Source organism: Salmo salar, chromosome 15 (genome assembly GCF_965601325.2).
Source record: "Salmo salar chromosome 15, fSalSal1, whole genome shotgun sequence".
In the NCBI taxonomy this organism is placed as follows: Eukaryota; Metazoa; Chordata; class Actinopteri; order Salmoniformes; family Salmonidae; genus Salmo; species Salmo salar.
The window spans coordinates 12938631-12959173 of NC_138305.1; the positions used below are offsets into that span (position 1 = coordinate 12938631).

Consider the following 20543-nt stretch of genomic DNA (forward strand, 5'->3'; position numbering starts at 1 on the left):
TAAAACTTATTTTCGGAAGTTTACATACACCTTAGCCAAATACATTTAAACTCAGTTTTTCACAATTCCTGACATTTAATCCTAGTAAAAATTTCCTGTCTTATGTCAGTTAGGATCACCACTTTATTTTAAGAATGTGAAATGTCAGAATAATAGTAGAGAGAATGATTTATTTCAGCTTTTATTTCTTTCATCACATTCCAAGTGGGTCAGAAGTTTACATACACTCAATTAGTATTTGGTAGCATTGCCTTTAAATTGTTTAACTTGGGTCAAACGTTTCTTCCACAAGCTTCCCACAATAAGTTGGGTGAATTTTGGCCCATTCCTCCAGGCAGAGCAGGTGTAACTCAGTCACGTTTGTAGGCCCACAACTTTTCTATAGGATTGAGGGCAGGGCTTTGTGATGGCCACTCCAATACCTTCACTTTGTTTACCTTAAGCCATTTTGCCACAACTTTGGAAGTATCCTTGGGGTCATTGTCCATTTGGAAGACCCATTTGCGACCAAGCTTTATCTTCCTGACTGATGTCTTGAGATGTTGCTTCAATATATCCACATAATTTTTCTTTCCTCATGATGCCATCTATTTTGTGAAGTGCACCAGTCCCTCCTGCAGCAAAGCACCCCCACAACATGATTGTGCCACCCCCGTGCTTCACGGTTGGGATGGCGTTCTTCGGCTTGCAAGCGTCCCGCTTTTCCCCCCCAAACATAACGATGGTCATTATGGTCAAACAGTTTCATCAGACCAGAGGCCATTTCTCCAAAAAGTACGATCTTTGTCCCCATGTCCAGTTGCAAACAATAGTCTGGCTTTTTTATGGCGGTTTTGGAGCAGTGGCTTCTTCCTTGCTAAGCGGCCTTTCAGCTTATGTCGATATAGGACTCGTTTTACTGTGGATATAGATACTTTTGTACCTGTTTTCTCCAGCATCTTCACAAGGTCCTTTGCTGTTGTTCTGGGATTGATTTGCACTTTTCTTACCAAAGTACGTTCATCTCTAGGAGACAGAACGCGTCTCCTTCCTGAGCGGTATGACAGCTGCGTGGTCCCATGGTGTTTATACTTGCGTACTATTGTTTGTACAGGTGAACGTGGTACCTTCAGGCATTTGGAAATTGCTCCCAAGGATGAACCAGACTTCTGAAGGTCTACAATTTTTTTTCTGAGGTCTTTGGCTGATTTCTTTTGATTTTCCCATGATGACAAGCAAAGAGGCACTGAGTTTGAAGGTGGGCCTTGAAATACATCCACAGGTACACCTCCAATTGACTCAAATGATTAGCCTTATAAAGCCATGACATCATTTTCTGGAATTTTCCAAGCTGTTTAAAGGCACAGTCAACTTAGTGTATGTAAACTTCTGACCCACTGGAATTGCGATACAGTGAATTATAAGTGAAATAATCTGTCTGTAAACAACTGTTGGAAAAATGACTTGTGTCATGCACAAAGTAGATGTCCTAACCGACTTGACAAAAACTATAGTTTGTTAACAAGAAATTTGTGGAGTGGTTGAAAAAACGAGTTTTAATGACTCGTGTATGTAAACTTCCGACCTCAACTGTGTATATATATATATATCTGTCGGTGTGTGTGTATACAGGGATGCAGTTACTCAAATAATACAGCAGGTGGCTCCACAACTATACATACATATACCTGGCTCCTTAGTTATGACAAAATTCATACAACTAAAGATGTCTATTTCAACCCTGTTACACCCACTGAAGTTGGTGAGGATGACGAGCACGCAGATGCTCTTCCCTGAGATGTTTTCTGACAGTTTGTGCAGAAATTCTTCGGTTATGCAAACCCACAACCGGACGTGGAGGTTCTGGGCTGACGTGGTTACACGTGGTCTGTGGGTTATGAGGCCGGTTGGACGTACTGACAAATTCTCTAAAACGATGTAGGAGAGGTGGCTTATGGTAGAGAAATTAACATTCAATTCTCTGGCAACATCTCTGGTGGACATTCCTGCAGACAGCATGCCAATTGCACGCTCACTCAAAACTTAAGACATTCTGGCATTGTGTTGTGTGACAAAACATTTTAGAGTGGGCTTTTATTGTCCCCAGCACAAAGTGCACCTTTGTAATTATCATACTGTTTAATCAGCTTCTTGATATTCCACACCTGTTAGATGGATGGATTATCTTGGTAATGTAGAAATGTTCACTAACAGGAATGTAAACACATTTGTGTACACAGTTTGAGAGAAATAAGCTTTTTGTGCGTATGGAATATTTCTGGGATCTTTTATTTCAGCTCATGAAACATGAGACCAACACTTTACACGTTGCGTTTTATATTTCTGTTCAGAATAGAATAATTCATCTCTATAGATAATCTACACATTACAGAGACATACAGTAGAACCATCTTCATATTAGAGAGAAGTAGAAATAGCTGGAACAAAGATGTGGGAGTCAACCATCTGTCGCCGTTTACTCTCAGGTTGTTGGCATTCTGCTGTATTCAACAGTCAACACTAGCAGGTACTTCCTCCCTTCTACCTCCCGTCCCTCCATCCCTCCTTCTGTCTCACTCTGACAGAGACAAAATGAGTGACAAAGAGAGAGGGAGAGCGAGAGAGAGAGAGAAAGGGAGAGGGAGAGAATGGGAGAGAAGTGGTGAGAGCGATGAAGAAATTTTGAGAGAGAGAGAGAGAGAGAGAGAGAGAGAGAGAGAGAGAGACAGAGAGAGAGACAGACAGACAGAGAGAGAGACAGAGAGAGAGACAGAGAGAGAGACAGAGAGACAGAGAGAGGTAAAGGGAGAGTGCCTGACCAAACATCTGCTGTCTTCTAGAGGTTTTCATTTTGCTGAGCGGTGCAGAACACAGCCACTAATCAAATCACACATGTCAGACTGGCAGGGGAGGAGAGTTTTGTGTGTGTGTGTGTGTGTGTGTGTGTGTGTGTGTGTGTGTGTGTGTGTGTGTGTGTGTGTCTGTGTGTGTGTGTGTGTGTGTGTGTGTGTGTGTGTGTGTGTGTGTGTGTGTGTGTGTGTGTGTGTGTGAGTGAGTGATCAGGACCAGCTCCAATAGCACCTGCTAGAAGTATAATGTAAACTGCCCACTGCTGCAGCCAGCCTGATGGTGATGGTGCAGCCAGCCTGATGGTGTAGCCAGCCTGATGGTGTAGCCAGCCTGATGGTGTAGCCAGCCTGATGGTGATGGTGCAGCCAGCCTGATGGTGTAGCCAGCCTGATGGTGTAGCCAGCCTGATGGTGATGGTGCAGCCAGCCTGATGGTGATGGTGCAGCCAGCCTGATGGTGTAGCCAGCCTGATGGTGCAGCCAGCCTGATGGTGATGGTGCAGACAGCCTGATTGTGTAGCCAGCCTGATGGTGCAGCCAGCCTGATGGTGATGGTGTAGCCAGCCTGATGGTGCAGCCAGCCTGATGGTGTAGCCAGCCTGATGGTGCAGCCAGCCTGATGGTGATGGTGTAGCCAGCCTGATGGTGCAGCCAGCCTGATGGTGCAGCCAACCTGATGGTGTAGCCAGCCTGATGGTGTAGCCAGCCTGATGGTGATGGTGCAGCCAGCCTGATGGTGTAGCCAGCCTGATGGTGCAGCCAGCCTGATGGTGATGGTGCAGCCAGCCTGATGCTGCAGCCGGCCTGATGGTGCAGCCAGCCTGATGGTGATGGTGCAGCCAGCCTGATGGTGCAGCCAGACTGATGGTGCTGCCAACCTGATGCTGCAGCCAGCCTGATGGTGCTGCCAGCCTGATGGTGTAGCCAGCCTGATGGTGTAGCCAGCCTGATGCTGCAGCCAGCCTGATGCTGCAGCCAGCCTGATGGTGTAGCCAGCCTGATGGTGCAGCCAGCCTGATGGTGATGGTGTAGCCAGCCTGATGGTGTAGCCAGCCTGATGGTGCAGCCAACCTGATGGTGTAGCCAGCCTGATGCTACCTTCTACCTGGCCTTTACCACATGCCAACTGAGTTTATAAATCTGTTTCTGTTTAACCCTCTCAATCCTGTCTGTCTGTCTGTCTGTCTGTCTGTCTGTCTGTCTGTCTGTCTGTCTGTCTGTCTGGCTGGCTGGCTGGCTGGCTGGCTGGCTGGCTGGCTGGCTGGCTGGCTGGCTGTTTGTCTGGCTGGCTGGCTGGCTGTTAGTGTTTAACCCTCTCCCCTCGCACTCCAGGTGTTGTATTTGCTTGGGGCCATGACTCTCTCCATGGCTCTCCAGTTGGACCGTCACGGCCTGTGGAACCTCCTGGGACCCTCCCTCTTCGCCCTGGGCATCATGGCTGTAGCCTGGGTAAGAATGTCCCCAACACTTACATCCTTTGTCCACTCTCTCTCTCTCTCTCTCTCTCTCTCTCTCTCTCTGTCTCTCTCTGTCTCTCTCTGTCTGTCTCTCTCTGTCTCTCTCTGTCTGTCTCTGTCTGTCTCTCTCTCTCTCTGTCTTTCTCTGTCACTTTCTGTCTGTCTCTCTCTGTCTCTGTCTTTCTCTCTCTGTCTTTCTCTCTCTCTGTCTCTCTCTCTGTCTGTCTGTCTCTCTCTCTCTGTCTTTCTCTCTGTCTCTCTCTCTGTCTGTCTCTCTCTCTTTCTCTGTCTCTGTGTCTCTCTCTGTCTCTCTCTCTTTCTCTGTCTCTGTGTCTCTCTCTGTCTCTCTCTCTCTGTCTCTGTGTCTCTCTCTGTCTCTCTCTCTCTGTCTCTGTGTCTCTCTCTGTCTCTCTCTCTCTGTCTGTCTCTCTCTGTGGGAAACATATGTTTACATTGCCGAAGCAAATGAAATAGATAATAAACAAAAGTGAAATAAACAATAAAAAATTAACAGTAAACATTACAAGATCCAAAAGAATTAAGACATTTCAAATGTCATATTATGTCTATATACAATGTTGTAATGATGTGCAAATAGTTAATCTAAAAAAGGGAAAATAAATAAATATAAATATGGGTTTTATTTACACTGGTTGACCTTTTCATGTGGCAGCAGGTCACAAATCTTGCTGCTGTGATGGAACACTGTGGTATTTGGGAGTTTATCAAAATTGGGTTTGTTTTGAAATTCTTTGTGGATCTGTGTAATCCGAGGGAAATATGTGTCTCTAATATGGTCATACATTTGGCAGGAGGTTAGGAAGTGCAGCTCAGTTTCCACCTCATTTTGTGGGCAGTGTTGCACATAGCCTGTCTTCTCTTGAGAGCCATGTCTGCCTACGGCGGCCTTTCTCAATAGCAAGGCTATGCTCACTGAGTCTGTACATAGTCAAAGCTTTCCTTGAGTTTGGGTCAGTCACAGTGGTCAGGTATTCTGCTACTGTGTACTCGCTGTTTAGGGCCAAATAGCATTCTAGTTTGCTCAGTTTTTTTGTTAATTCTTTCCAATGTGTCAAGTAATTATCTTTTTGTTTTGTCATGATTTGGTTGGGTCTAATTGTGTTCCTGTCCTGGGGCACTTTCTCTCTCTTTTCTGGTTCTAGAAGCAGACCCTTAAACTGGTCTCACACACACACACCACACACACACACACACACACACACACACACACACACACACACACACACACACACACACACACACACACACACACACACACACACACACATAAAAGGACTCCATTACCTATAATGTATGCTTTGGCGCAGCCCAAAGTGTTTCTGTCTGTTTCTGCCTGTCTCTGGAACACATTGTTGCAGTCAGGGCATAAAACAAACACCTGCCACCTAACAAATGCTGGTAGATATAGGTATTGGCGGGTAAGAATGTCTAGTTCACTAGTCACGTAGGCAGGTGGTCAATTTGCAGGGCTCTACAGTGTGAACGTTAAATTTGCATTTTCGCGAATCAAAATAAAGTTAAGTATTAGCACATTTTTCGAGTTGTAATTTATAGCAGAAAACACTGCAGTAGCTGTTTTCAAAGAAATAGGAATCTATATCCCACCTCGCGCAGCAACACTGTGTCACGTCGTTCGTCAGAAGGAGTGGACCAAAGTGCAGAGTGTGTATCGTTCCACATATTTTATTGAACTGTGAAACTATGCAATACACACACATAAACTAAAGAACAAAAACAACAAACCGTGACGAAGAGGTGCAACATACACTCAAAAACAATCTCCCACAAACCCAGGTGGGAAAAACAACTACTTAAGTATGATCTCCAATTAGAGACAATGATGACCAGCTGCCTCTAATTGGAGATCCTCCCAAAAAAGCCTAACATAGAAATACAAGAACTAGAACATAACAACATAGAAAATCTAAACTAGAAAAAAAACCTGTCACGCCCTGACCTACTCAACCATAGAAAAATAACAGCTTTCTATGGTCAGGACGTGACACACTGCTTGGCCAGGAGACGCTGCACACAGGCATAAACATTGGTCTAATTTACTCTAAAATCTACAAAGTGAGACTTTTGTCCTCGTATTTCTTGGCTTATTTACATTGATTTTTGTTCACAAAACCAGTCTGCTGCTTCAACTGTTCTGCTGCTGGTCACGACACGCCCGTTACCACGGTAACCTCCCATCCTTAAAGTTGGCAGTTTGTCTCATCGTATATTTTGGTTAAAAGACTCGGGTCACAAAAAAAAAGAACTTTTGCAATATATCGCATTACTTCTTACTAATAATTGTTTTGTTTTAGAAACATTAAGCATCTGTTTTTATTGGGTGTTTTTTGATGTAATTATATGAAAACAAATATTTTGTCTGGTAAAAAAATCAGTGTCTAGTCGACTTTTCCATCTACCTGCCACAGTCACTGGTGGACCAATAACTACATTTTAGGCTTTGCTATGCATTCTGGGTATTCTGTATGAGGATGGGAGAACATAAACAGTTTTTAGGCTGAGTCCCAAAAGGCACCGTATTTCCTACATAGTGCACTACAGCCGAGACAAAAGTACTGTATAGGGAATAGGCTGCAATTTGGGACCCTACCTTAGTTCTCTCCCCCTGTACGGTACAGTAGTGTAGGTATTAGTCCCAGTGGATACTACCTTAGTTCTCTCCCCCCATACAATCAGTCACTACAAAGATACAGGCATCCTTCCTAGCTCATTTGCCGGAGAGGAAGGAAACCGCTCAGGGATTTCACCATGAGGCCAATCGAGACTTTAAAAGAGATACAGAGTTGAATGGCTGTGGTAGGAGAAAACTGAGGATGAATCAGCAACATTGTAGTTACTCCACAATACTAACCTAATTGACAGAGTGAAAAGAAAGAAGCCTGTACAAAACCACACATCACTGAGTTCATATTTTCAAGCGTGTTGGTGGCTGCGTCATGTTATGGGTATGCTTGTCATCGGCAAGGACTAGGGAGTACAGAATACAGGTATAAGCACAGACAATATCCTAGATGAAAACCTAGTTCAGTCCTCTGTAGTTCTATGTTCTACCCTCCGTATGTGTTTACGTAATGTCTAATGTAGCAGTCTGACTCTGACCGGAGACGCATGGGCCATGCTGCTGAAAGTGACAAGGAGACATCAATTCACACGTCAACCAATCAGCCAATCAATAGCCTTCATTCTGCAGCTCTCCTGGGACCCCAACACACACATGCAACACCGATAACAAACCAGGGCAAAGCCAGACCTGTTAACTTTACAGAACAACTTTACAGAACCGTTAACGTTACATATCAACTTTACATAACTGTTAACTTTACAGAATACCTTTGTATAACTGTTAACTTTACATAAAGGTTTATGTAACTGTTCACTTTACAGAAGAACTTTACATAACTTTTAACTTTACAGAACAGCTTTAGAGAACTACTAATTGTACAGAACTGTTTACTTGACCAAACAGCTTTGCAGAGCTGTTAGCTTTACATAACAACTTTACATAGCTTTACTGAAAACATGACATAACTTTTAACTTTACAGATCAATTTTAGAGAACTACTAATTGTACAGAACTGTTAACTTGACCAAACAGCTTTGCAGAGCTGTTAGCTTTGCATAACAACTTTACATAGCTTTTACTGAAAACATGACATAACTTTTAACTTCACAGAACAATTTTAGAGAACTGTTCACTTTGCAGAGCCGTTCAATTTACAGAACAACTTTACAGAAGTACTAACTTTACAGAAGTACTAACTTTACAGAAGTACTAACTTTACAGGACAACTTTACAGAAGTACTAACTTTACAGGACAACTTTACAGAAGTACTAACTTTACAGAACAACTTTACAGAAGTACTAACTTTACAGGACAACTTTACAGAAGTACTAACTTTACAGATCAACTTTACAGAAGTACTAACTTTACAGGACAACTTTGCAGAACTGTTAACTTGACTCACTAAAGACTTAAAATGGTCCAAGCACAGTGGTGAAATAGGCGTGACAGTGACTCTTCCCCCTCAGGAGGTTGAAAAGGTTTGGCATGGGCCCTGAAATCTTGAAAAGGTTCTACAGCTTTACCAGTGAGAGCATATGGACTGGCTGCATCACTGCTTGGTATGGCAATTGCACCGGCCTCGATCGCATGGTGCAACAGAGGGTTGTGTGGACAACCCAGTACATAACTAGGGCCGTGCGCCCAGCCATACAGGACATCTATCAGGCAGTGTGAAAAGAAGGCCCAGCAAATCGTTAGATTCCAACCACCAAAGCCATAGACTATTTTCTCTGCTGCCGCACGGCAAGAGGTACCGGTCCATCAAGTCTGACTCCAATAGGCTCTTGAACAGCTTCTATCCCCAAGCAATACTGACTGATAAATAGCTAAGAAAATAGCTACACGGACCGAGTTTACCTTGTATTTTATTGACCTTTCATTTCAATCTTGGCACTCTCTATGCCCACTCACAGGGCCCTACACACTACACACACACACAAACACTCACTCCATTATTTCCTCACTCTCACATTTATACTGACTCTACACACCCACCCACTCACATGCAGTGCCTTGCAAAAGTATTCATCCCCATTGGTGTTTTTCCTATTTTGTTGCATTACAATCAGTAATTTAAATAGATATTTATTTGGATTTCATGTAATGGACATACACAAAATAGTCCAAATTGGTGAAGTGAAATGAAAACAATTACTTAAAAAAATACAAAAAAAAAGAAAAGTGATGCATGCATATGAATTCACCCTCTTTGCTATGAAGCCCCTAAATAAGATCTGGTGCAACCAATTACCTTCAGAAGTCACATAATTAGTTAAATAAAGTCCACCTGTGTGCAATCTAAGTGTCACATGATCTGTCACATGATCTCAGTATATATACACCTGTTCTGAAAGGCCCCAGAGTCTGCAACACCACTAAGCAAGGGGCACCACCAAGCAAGCAGCACTATGAAGACCAAGGAGCTCTCCAAACAGGTCAGGGACAAAGTTGTGGAGAAGAACAGATCAGGGTTGGGTTATAAAAAAGTATTTGAAACTTTGAACATCACGGAGCACCATTAAATCCATTATTAAAAAATGGAAAGAATATGGCACCACAACAAACCTGCCAAGAGAGGGCAGCCCACCAAAACTCATGGACCAGGCAAGGAAGGCATTAATCAGAGAGGCAACAAAGAGACCAAAGATAACCCTGAAGGAGCTGCAAAGCTCCACAGCGGAGATTGGAGTATCTGTCCATAGGACCACTTTAAGCCGTACGCTCCACAGAGTTGGGCTTCACGGAAAAGTGGCCAGAAAAAAGCCATTGCTTAAAGAAAAAAATAAGCAAACACGTTTGGTGTTTGCCCAAAGACATGTGGGAGACTCCCCAAACATATGGAAGAAGGTACTCTGGTCAGATGAAACTAAAATTGAGCTTTTTGGCAATCAAGGAAAATGCTATGTCTGGCGCAAACCCACCACCTCTCATCACCCTGAGAATACCATCCACACAGTGAAGCATGGTGATGGCAGCATCATGCTGTGGGATGTTTTTCATCGGCAGGGACTGGGAAACTGGTCAGAATTGAAGGAATGATGGATGACGCTAAATACAGGGAAATTCTTGCGGGAAACCTGTTTCCGTCTTCCAGAGATTTGAGACTGGGACGGAGGTCCACCTTCCAGCAGGACAATGACCCTAAGCATACTGCTAAAAAACAACGAGTGGTTTAAGGGGAAACATTGAAATGTCTTGGAATGACCTAGTCAAAGCCCAGACCTCAATCCAATTGAGAATCTGTGGTATGACTTAAAGATTGCTGTACACCAGCGGAAGCCATCCAACTTGAAGGAGCTGGAGCAGTTTTGCCTTGAAGAAAGGGCAAAAATCCCAGTGGCTAGATGTGCCAGGCTTATAGAGACATACCCCAAGAGACTTGCAGCTGTAATTGCTGCAAAAGGTGGGTCTACAAAGTATTGACTTTGGGGGGGTGAATAGTTATGCACGCTCAAGTTTTCAATTCTTTTGTCTTATTTCTTGTTTGTTTCACAATAAAAAATATATTGCATCTTGAACGTGGTAGGCATTTCTGTAAATCAACTGATACAAACCCCCCAAATATCTATTTTAATTCCATGTTGTAAGGCAACAAAATAGGAAAAATGCCAAGAGGGGTGAATACTTTCGCATGCGACAGTACAAGATGCTGCTACTCTGTTTATCTTATATCCTTTTGCCTTGTCACCTTCCCCCTATTCATATCTACCTCCATCACTCCAGTATCCCTGTCCCCTTCCCCCTATACATATCTACCTCCATCACTCCAGTATCCCTGTCCCCTTCCCCCTATACATATCTACCTCCATCACTCCAGTATCCCTGTCACCTTCCCCCTATACATATCTACCTCTATCACTCCAGTATCCCTGTCCCCTTCCCCCTATACATATCTACCTCCATCACTCCAGCATCCCTGTACATGTAAATATGGTATTGGAACTGACTTTTTAAATAGTTCTTGTATATAGTATGTTTACTTACTGAATTTATTGTGTATTTCATATTTCCTTTTCTTATTTCTCATGTGTTTTTTTCTAGTAATACATTGATATTGATTATCACATTGTTTTGGTTTTGAGTTTTCAAGAAAGACATTTCCCTGTACTTGTTGTGACATTAAGACTTGAAACTTGACTGCTAAGCTGACTAAGTATCCACAAAATGTTGGTATGTAAGTGGTGCAGAGATGTAATAAAACCAAACGGAATGGTGATAAAAGTTTACAAAATCAAAACAAATCCAACTTTAAATGTTTCTATCCCATTTCATCCCATTTTCAGAGATCGGCAGTAGTGTTCTGAACTTCTGTTTTTTTTATACTGTGCTCAGAGTAAATCGGTAACCTAGGAGACAACAGGCAAGATGACGTGGGCTGTTAAAGGTCTGTTAGGCCAAACAGTGTGGATAAAGTGAATTGGTAGCCTAGGAGACAAAAGTCAAGATGACTTGGGTTTGTGTTAAGGGTCTGTTAGTGAACAGAATGAGGGGTGGGAATGTTTCTGACGAAGCAGATCCCATCTGTAAGAACAGTGTGTAGGTGATGAGGAGGTTGAGCCAAGGTGAAGGACTGTGTTTAACATGGAATACATTTTCCTTTATTTAACTTTTATTTATTTTATTTATTTCACCTTTATTTAACCAGGTAGGCGAGTTGAGAACAAGTTCTCATTTGCAACTGCGACCTGGCCAAGATAAAGCAAAGCAGTTGAACAACATACAACAACACAGAGTTACACATGGAGTGAAACAAACATACAGTCAATAATACAGTAGAAAAATAAGTCTATATACAATGTGAGCAAAAGAGGTGAGATAAGGGAGGTAAAGGCAATAAAAAGGCCATGGTGGCAAAGTAAATACAATATAGCAAGTAAAACACTGGAATGGTAGATTTGCAGTGGAAGAAAGTGCAAAGTAGAAATAGAAATAATGCGGTGCAAAGGAGCAAAATAAATAAATAAATACAGTAGGGGAAGAGGGACTTGTTTAGGCTAAATTATAGATGGGCTATGTACAGGTGCAGTGATCTGTGAGCTGCTCTGACAGCTGGTGCTTAAAGCTAGTGAGGGAGATAAGTGTTTCCAGTTTCAGAGATTTTTGTAGTTCGTTCCAGTCATTGGCAGCAGAGAACTGGAAGGAGAAACAGCCAAAGGAGGATTAGGCTTTGGGGGTGACCAGAGAGATATACCTGCTGGAGCTCATGCTATGGTGACCAGTGAGCTGAGATAAGGGGGGACTTTACCTAGCAGGGTCTTGTAGATGACCTGTAGCCAGTGGGTTTGGCGACGACTATGACGCGAGGGCCAGCCAACAAGAGCGTACAGGTCGCAGTGGTGGGTAGTATATGGGTCTTTGGTGACAAAATGGAAGACACTGTGATAAACTGCACCCAGTTTGCTGGGTAGAGTGTTGGAGGCTATATTGTAAATGACATCGCCGAAGTCGAGGATCGGTAGGATGGTCAGTTTTACGAGGGTATGTTTGGCAGCATGAGTGAAGGATGCTTTGTTGCGAAATAGGAAGCCAATTCTAGATTTAACTTTGGATTGGAGATGCTTGATTTGAGTCTGGAAGGAGAGTTTACAGTCTAACCAGACACCTAGGTATTTGTAGTTGTCCACATATTCTAAGTCAGAACCATCCAGAGTAGTGATGCTGGACGTGCGGGCACGTGCGGGCAGCAATCGGTTGAAGAGCATGCATTTAGTTTTACTTGTATTTAAGAGCAGTTGGAGGCCACAGAAGGAGAGTTGTATGGCATTGAAGCTTGTCTGGAGGGTAGTTAACACAGTGTCCAAAGAAGGGCCAGAAGTATACAGAATGGTGTTGTCATGACGTTGGCCTGTGGGTAAGGTTTATGACCCCCCCATAAATACCTTTCTCCTTTCCACTCTCTTTCTGACCCTACTGAAGGACTGCTGTCCTGAAGGACTGCTGTCCTGTTAAATATAGAGAGTCTGGGAACATCAAACAAATGGGGAAAGGAACCATATTTTGGTAATAAAACCAGTTGGAAATATACTTTGGAATGTAATGAGTATGGATGTCAGTTCGATTGTCATCTGAGACATTATGACTGATGACAGGACGACATAAACTGTACCTGGGAAAGTATACACCCTCTAGTTATCAGAGTCACATGGAATTGTTATGCAATTGAAATGTTTGATATTGAAATTGTTTGTTAGGAGATTAAATGTAATTTTAGCTTCCAAATGAGAGAATTGGGTTTTCATAAGGAAAGTGTCCTGCTTGATCAGTGGCCCACCCCTGTGAAGAGACAGGGGTTATAAACGATGAAACACATCCTTCCCCCTCTCCACTATATAAGCCTTTGACGAAAAGATAACCACATGTTCCAGTACGTGAGGTCTGCAGCCTCTACGTTAGAAGGACACACAAGTCAAGTACAGAACTAAGCCAACCTCAGCGTGAGCTTTGATGGCGAATGGTATGAACTTTGAGCTTATTCACTACAGAAGTGATACTTCCTAGCCGTTGAGTTAGCAGCGGCCGCTGTAGACGTGGGCTAGGAAAGGACGGACGATGGATCCAGTCTAACAACGAACAGACGAAGATACCACCACGTATCCAATTTACCACCAGAGACATTCTTCCGAGGACAGGAAGATCTGTTTGCCAACCCGGCCAGCATCTACAACCAATCTACCGAAGCGCAGCTCAGAGTAAATATTTATTGCATTTTCCTTTTCCAAATGGGCGGTAATTTAGAATGCATAAGATAATGTATTTACGATAGCATAGCTGCTGTTTCTTTGTTCCTAAGTCTTCCCGCTCTTTCATTCAAGCCCAACCCCCTTTCCTTTGTGTAACCAGCCATCATACAGGTTCCGTCCACCAGGGACGTTTTCTGTATGACATCATTTGTATTCTGTGTATTTGTAATTCTGTGTGATTAGTTTAGGTATTTAGTAAATAAATAATTAAACCCAATTTTGCATTGCTGATTCAACTTGTTAGCCAGGGTTCGTGAAGATAACCAAGAATTTACAACTTTCATTATGAGACTGAAAATAAGATAAGGGTTAATATTGACTGCTATCGATGTAAAATTTTACTAAGTATTTTAAGAGTTTATTCGGAAGATAACGGCTCTATAAACGTTCTTCCGTGGTGCCCCGACTTTCTAGTTAATTACATTTACATGATTAGCTTAATCAGGTAATATTAATTACCGAGAAATAATTTTATAGGTTAGCATGTTATATCACTTAATCCGGCATAGCCAAAGACACGACAGTGTCGTCTGTGTAGAGGTGGATCAGAGACTCACCAGCAGCAAGAGCGACATCATTGATGTATACAGAGAAAAGAGTTGGCCCAAGAATTGAACCCTGTGGCACCCCCATAGAGACTGCCAGAGGTCCGGACAATAGGCCCTCCGATTTGACACACTGAACTCTATCAGAGAAGTAGTTGGTGAACCAGGCGAGGCAATCATTTGAGAAACCAAGGCTATTGAGTCTGCCGATAAGAATGTGGTGATTGACAGAGTCAAAAGCTTTGGCCAGGTCGATGAATAAGGCTGCACAGTAATGTATTTTATCGATGGCGGTTACGGTATCGTTTAGGACCTTGAGCGTGGCTGAGGTGCACCCATGACCAGCTCTGAAACCAGATTGCATAGCGGAGAAGGTGCGGTGGGATTTGGAAATGGTCGCTAATCTGTTTGTTGACTTGGCTTTCGAAGACCTTAGAAAGGCAGGGTAGGATAGATATGGGTCTGTAGAAGTTTGGATCAAGAGTGTCGCCCCCTTTGAAGAGGGGGATGACAGCAGCTGCTTTCCAACCTTTGGGAATCTCAGACGACATGAAAGAGAGGTTGAACAGGTTAGTAAATGGGGTTGCAACAATTTCGGCAGATAATTTTAGAAAGAAAGGGTCCAGATTGTCTAGCCCTGCTGATTTGTAGGCGTCCAGATCTTGCAGCTCTTACAGAACATCAGCTGACTGGATTTGGGAGAAGGAGAAATGGGGAAGGCTTGGGCGAATAGCTGTGGGTGGTGCAGTGCTGTTGACCGCGTTAGGGGTAGCCAGGTGGAAAGCATGGCCAGCCGTAGAAAAATGCTTATTGAAATTCTCAATTATAGTGGATTTATTGGTGGTGACAGTGTTTCCTAGCCTCAGAGCAGTGGGCAGCTGGGAGGAGGTGCTCTTATTCTCCATGGACTTTACAGTGTCCCAGAACTTTTTGAGTTTGTGTTGCAGGAAGCAAATTTCTGCTTAAAAAAGCTAGCCTTGGCTTTTCTAACTGCCTGTGTGTATTGGTTTCTAACTTCCCTGAAAATCTGCATATCACGGGGGCTGTTCGATGCTAATGCAGAACGCCACAGGATGTTTTTGTGTTGGTTAAGGTCAGTTAGGTCACCTAGCAGCACGAGCTCTGAAGATAGATGGGGGGCAATCAGTTCACATATGGTGTCCAGAGCACAGCTGGGGGCAGAGGGTGGTCTATAGCAGGCGGCAACAGTGAGAGACTTGTTTTTAGAGAGGTGGATTTTTAAAAGTAGAAGTTCAAATTGTTTGGGTACAGACCTGGATAGTAGGACAGAACTCTGCAGGCTATCTCTGCAGTAGATTGCAACACCGAACCCTTTGGCCGTTCTATCTTGTCTGAAAATGTTGTTGTTAGGGATGAAGATTTCAGAGTTTTTGGTGGTCTTCCTAAGCCAGGATTCAGACATGGCTAGGACATCCGGGTTGGCAGAGTGTGCTAAAGCAGTGAATAAAACAAACTTAGGGAGGAGGCTTTTAATGTTAACATGCATGAAACCAAGGCTATTACGGTTACAGAAGTCATCAGAAGAGAGCGCCTGGGGAATAGGAGTGGAGCTAGGCACTGCAGGGCCTGGATTCACCTCTACATCACCAGAGGAATAGAAGAAGAGTAGGATAAGGGTACGGCTAAAAGCTATGAGAATTGGTTGTCTATGACGTCCGGAATAGAGAGTAAAAGGAGCATGTTTCTGGGGGCGATAAAATAGCATGTGTGGGTGGTGGAACTGAAAGGTTGGATAAGGTATAATGAGCAGGGCTAGAGGCTCCACAGTGAAATAAGACAATAAACACTAACCAGAACAGCAATGGACAAGGCATATTGACATTAAGGAGAGGCATGCAAAGACTGCAAAGATTGAGTGGAGACCTTTCCTCTTTTCACAAAGGACTGTGTTGACCGAACACAGAGAGAGAAAAGAGTTCACAGAAAATTGCAAAGTATTCAGTGTCAGGGACAGTGTCAGGGACAGGGACAGGGACAGGGACAGAGTCAGGGACAGGGACAGGGACAGAGTCAGGGACAGGGACAGGGACAGTGTCATGGACAGGGACAGGAACAGGGACAGTGTCAGGGACAGAGACAGTGACAGGGACAGTATCAGGGACAGGGACAGGGACAGAGTCAGGGACAGTATCAGGGACAGGGACAGGAACAGGGACAGAGTCAGGGACAGGGACAGGGTCAGAGTCAGAGTCAGGGACAGTGTCAGGGACAGGGACAGTGTCGGAGACAGGGACAGTGTCGGGGACAGGGACAGTGTCGGGGAAAGGGACAGGGACAGAGTCAGGGACAGTGACAGGGACAGGAACAGGGACATGGACAGGGACAGGAACAGTGTCAGGGACAGGGGCAGAGTCAGGGACAGTGACAGTGTCAGGGACAGTGTCAGGGACAGGGTCAGTGTCGGAGACAGGGACAGTGTCGGGGACAGGGACAGTGTCAGGGACAGGGACAGTGTCGGGGACAGGGAAAGGGACAGGTACAGAGTCAGGGACAGTGACAGTGTCAGGGACAGTGTCAGGGACAGGGACAGGGATAGTGTCGGGAACAGGGACAGTGTCAGGGACAGGGACAGTGTTGGGGACAGGGACAGTGTCGGGGACAGGGACAGTGTCAGGGACAGGGATATGTCGGGGACAGGGTAAGGGACAGGGACAGTGTCGGGGACAGGGACAGGGACAGTGTCGGGGACAGGGAAAGGGACAGGTACAGAGTCAGGGACAGTGACTCAGGGACAGGTACAGAGTCAGGGACAGGACAGTGTCGGGGACAGGGACAGGGACAGGGACAGTGTCGGGGACAGGGAAAGGGACAGAGTCAGGGACAGGGACAGTGTCAGGGACAGGGTCAGGGACAGAGTCAGGGACAGGGACAGGGATAGTGTCGGGGACAGGGACAGTGTCAGGGACAGGGACAGTGTCGGGGACAGGGAAAGGGACAGGTACAGAGTCAGGGACAGTGACAGGGACAGTGACAGTGTCAGGGACAGTGTCAGGGACAGGGACAGTGTCGGAGACAGGGACAGTGTCGGAGACAGGGACAGTGTCGGGGACAGGGCCAGTGTCAGGGACAGGGATTTGTCGGGGACAGGGAAAGGGACAGGGACAGAGTCAGGGACAGAGTCAGGGACAGGGACAGTGTCAGGGACAGCGTCAGGGACAGAGTCAGTGACAGGGACAGGGACAGTGTCGGGGACAGGGACAGGGACAGTGTCTGGGACAGGGACAGTGTCGGGGACAGGGAAAGGGACAGGGACAGAGTCAGGGACAGGGACAGTGTCAGGGACAGCGTCAGGGACAGAGTCAGTGACAGGGACAGGGACAGTGTCGGGGACAGGGACAGGGACAGTGTCAGGGACAGGGACAGTGTCGGGGACAGGGACAGGGACAGGGACAGGGACAGTGTCGGGGACAGGGACAGGGACAGGTTCTCGTGTCTCTACTTGGCTGATCTTAACAAGAACATCCTCACTTCCACTTCTAGCAGAGATAAATGTTGTAGTCCACGAATCTAATTATATTCTATAGTCACTGATAAATGTTGTAGTCTACGAATCTAATTATATTCTGATAAATGTTGTAGTCTACGAATCTAATTATATTCTGATAAATGTTGTAGTCTACGAATCTAATTATATTCTATAGTCACTGATAAATGTTGTAGTCTACGAATCTAATTATATTCTGATAAATGTTGTAGTCTACGAATCTAATTATATTCTATAGTCACTGATAAATGTTGTAGTCTACGAATCTAATTATATTCTGATAAATGTTGTAGTCTACGAATCTAATTATATTCTATAGTCACTGATAAATGTTGTAGTCTACGAATCTAATTATATTCTGATAAATGTTGTAGTCTACGAATCTAATTATATTCTGAGAAATGTTGTAGTCTACGAACCTAATTTGTGCAGAGAAGTAAAGTTTATAAAAGAGAATGTTCTCGATCCATTTGTGAACTAAACATTGTCATCATAAACAGTGCATAATTATATTCTGTAGTCAGTAATAAATTATAATTATATTCTGTAGTCAGTGATGAATTATAATTATATTCTGTAGTCAGTAATAAATGATAATTATATTCTTTAGTCAGTAATAAATGATAATTATATTCTGTAGTCACTGATAAGTGATAAATATATTCTGTAGTCAATGATAAGTGATAAATATATTCTGTAGTCACTCATAAATAAAAACCTAATGGGACCTAATGTTCTCCCAGACACAGCAACTAGTGTGATACTAAGACCGAGACCACGGAGACTGAGATGACAGAGACACGGAGACTGATGACAGAGACACGGAGACTGATGACAGAGACACGGAGACTGAGATGACAGAGACACAGAGACTGATGACAGAGACACGGAGACTGAGATGACAGAGACACGGAGACTGATGACAGAGACACGGAGACTGAGATGACAGAGACACAGAGACTGATGACAGAGACACGGAGACTGAGATGACAGAGACACGGAGACTGATATGACAGAGACACGGAGACTGAGATGACAGAGACACGGAGACTGATATGACAGAGACACGGAGACTGATATGACAGAGACACTGAGACTGAGACTGAGATGACAGAGACACGGAGACTGATGACAGAGACACGGAGACTGAGATGACAGATACACGGAGACTGATGACAGAGACACGGAGACTGATATGACAGAGACACGGAGACTGAGATGACAGAGACACGGAGACTGATGACAGAGACACTGAGACTGAGATGACAGAGACACGGAGACTGATGTGAGAGACACGGAGACTGATGACAGAGACACTGAGACTGAGACTGAGTGGGACAAATGCAGGAAGCAGCTCACTGTGAGATTGCTGCCCAGGGCAAAACACTGGTACACACACACACACACACACACACACACACACACACACACACACACACACACACACACACACACACACACACACACACACACACACACACACAATACATCAGTCAGTAAGGTGTAGAGCATTGTTAATGCGTGTGTGTTGCTAAGTAAGATACTTGATTGAGATAGACTTTTGGAACAACAGATTGTCAGGACAACAGGACCAATACAGCGTGCTAGATTTACTGAAGACATTCCAGCAGAAGTTTACGTCCTAGTTCCTAGACCTATAGATACAGCTAGCAGTTGAACGGTGCTCCCCAGAGTAGGATGCCTTTCTCCTGATCCTATGGACTCTCCTAGTTCCTAGACCTATAGATACAGCGAGCAGTTGAACGGTACTCCCAGAGTAGGATGCCTTTTTCCTGATCCTATGGACTCTCCTAGTTCCTAGACCTATAGATACAGCGAGCAGTTGAACGGTACTCCCAGAGTAGGATGCCTTTCTCCTGATCCTATGGGCTCTCCTATTGCTGCCTAAGGTGCACGTGGTCTTGTTACTACTACTATGTGTTATTGATCTTTTTATAATGTTGTTATTATGTGTTATTGATATTTTTATGATGTTATTATCATGTGTTATTGATCTGGGTCTTGTTAATCATTAACGAAGCTAGTGTTGATAGAACAATGTCCCAACTTGGGATATTTTCTCTGACTGTGTGTGTCTCTGTCTAACCTTCTCCCCCTCCCTCCCCCAACTGTCTGTCTCCCCCTCCCCCAACTGTCTGTCTCACCCTCCCCCAACTGTCTGTCTCCCCCTCCCCTCCCCCAACTGTCTAACTGTCTCCCCTCCCCCTCCCACAACTGTCTAATTGTCTCCCCTCCCCTCCCCAACTGTCTGTGTCTCCCCCCTCCCCTCCCCAACTGTCTAACTGTGTCTCCCCCAACTGTCTAACTGTGTCTCCCCCCTCCACTCCCCAACTGTCTAACTGTGTCTCCCCCCTCCCCTCCCCTCCCCAACTGTCTAACTGTGTCTCCCCCCTCCCCTCCCCAACTGTCTAACTGTGTCTCCCCCCTCCCCTCCCCTCCCCTCCCCAACTGTCTAACTGTGTCTCCCCCTCCCCCCCAACTGTCTAACTGTGTCTCCCCCTCCCCTCCCCTCCCCTCCCCCAACTGTCTAACTGTGTCTCCCCCTCCCCTCCCCAACTGTCTAACTGTATCTCCCCCCTCCCCTCCCCTCCCCAACTGTCTAACTGTGTCTCCCCCCTCCCCTCCCCAACTGTCTAACTGTGTCTCCCCCTCCCCTCCCCTCCCCCAACTGTCTAACTGTGTCTCCCCCCCCCCTCCCCCAACTGTCTAACTGTGTCTCCCCCCTCCCCTCCCCTCCCCAACTGTCTAACTGTGTCTCCCCTCTCCCCTCCCCTCCCCTCCCCAACTGTCTAACTGTGTCTCCCCCTCCCCTCCCCTCCCCCAACTGTCTAACTGTGTCTCCCC

General features: G+C 44.9%; 1 protein-coding gene across 1 annotated transcript in view; it reads left to right on the forward strand.

The window, feature by feature from the left end:
• The window catches only part of tmem8b (transmembrane protein 8B), a 400770-nt gene that overhangs the window by 372234 nt on the left and 7993 nt on the right, over window positions 1-20543 (forward strand). Inside the window, exon 12 of the mRNA XM_045695455.2 lies at window positions 4161-4277. Coding sequence (XP_045551411.2) covers window positions 4161-4277 — 117 coding nt within the window. The remainder of the gene's footprint in view (window positions 1-4160; window positions 4278-20543) is intronic.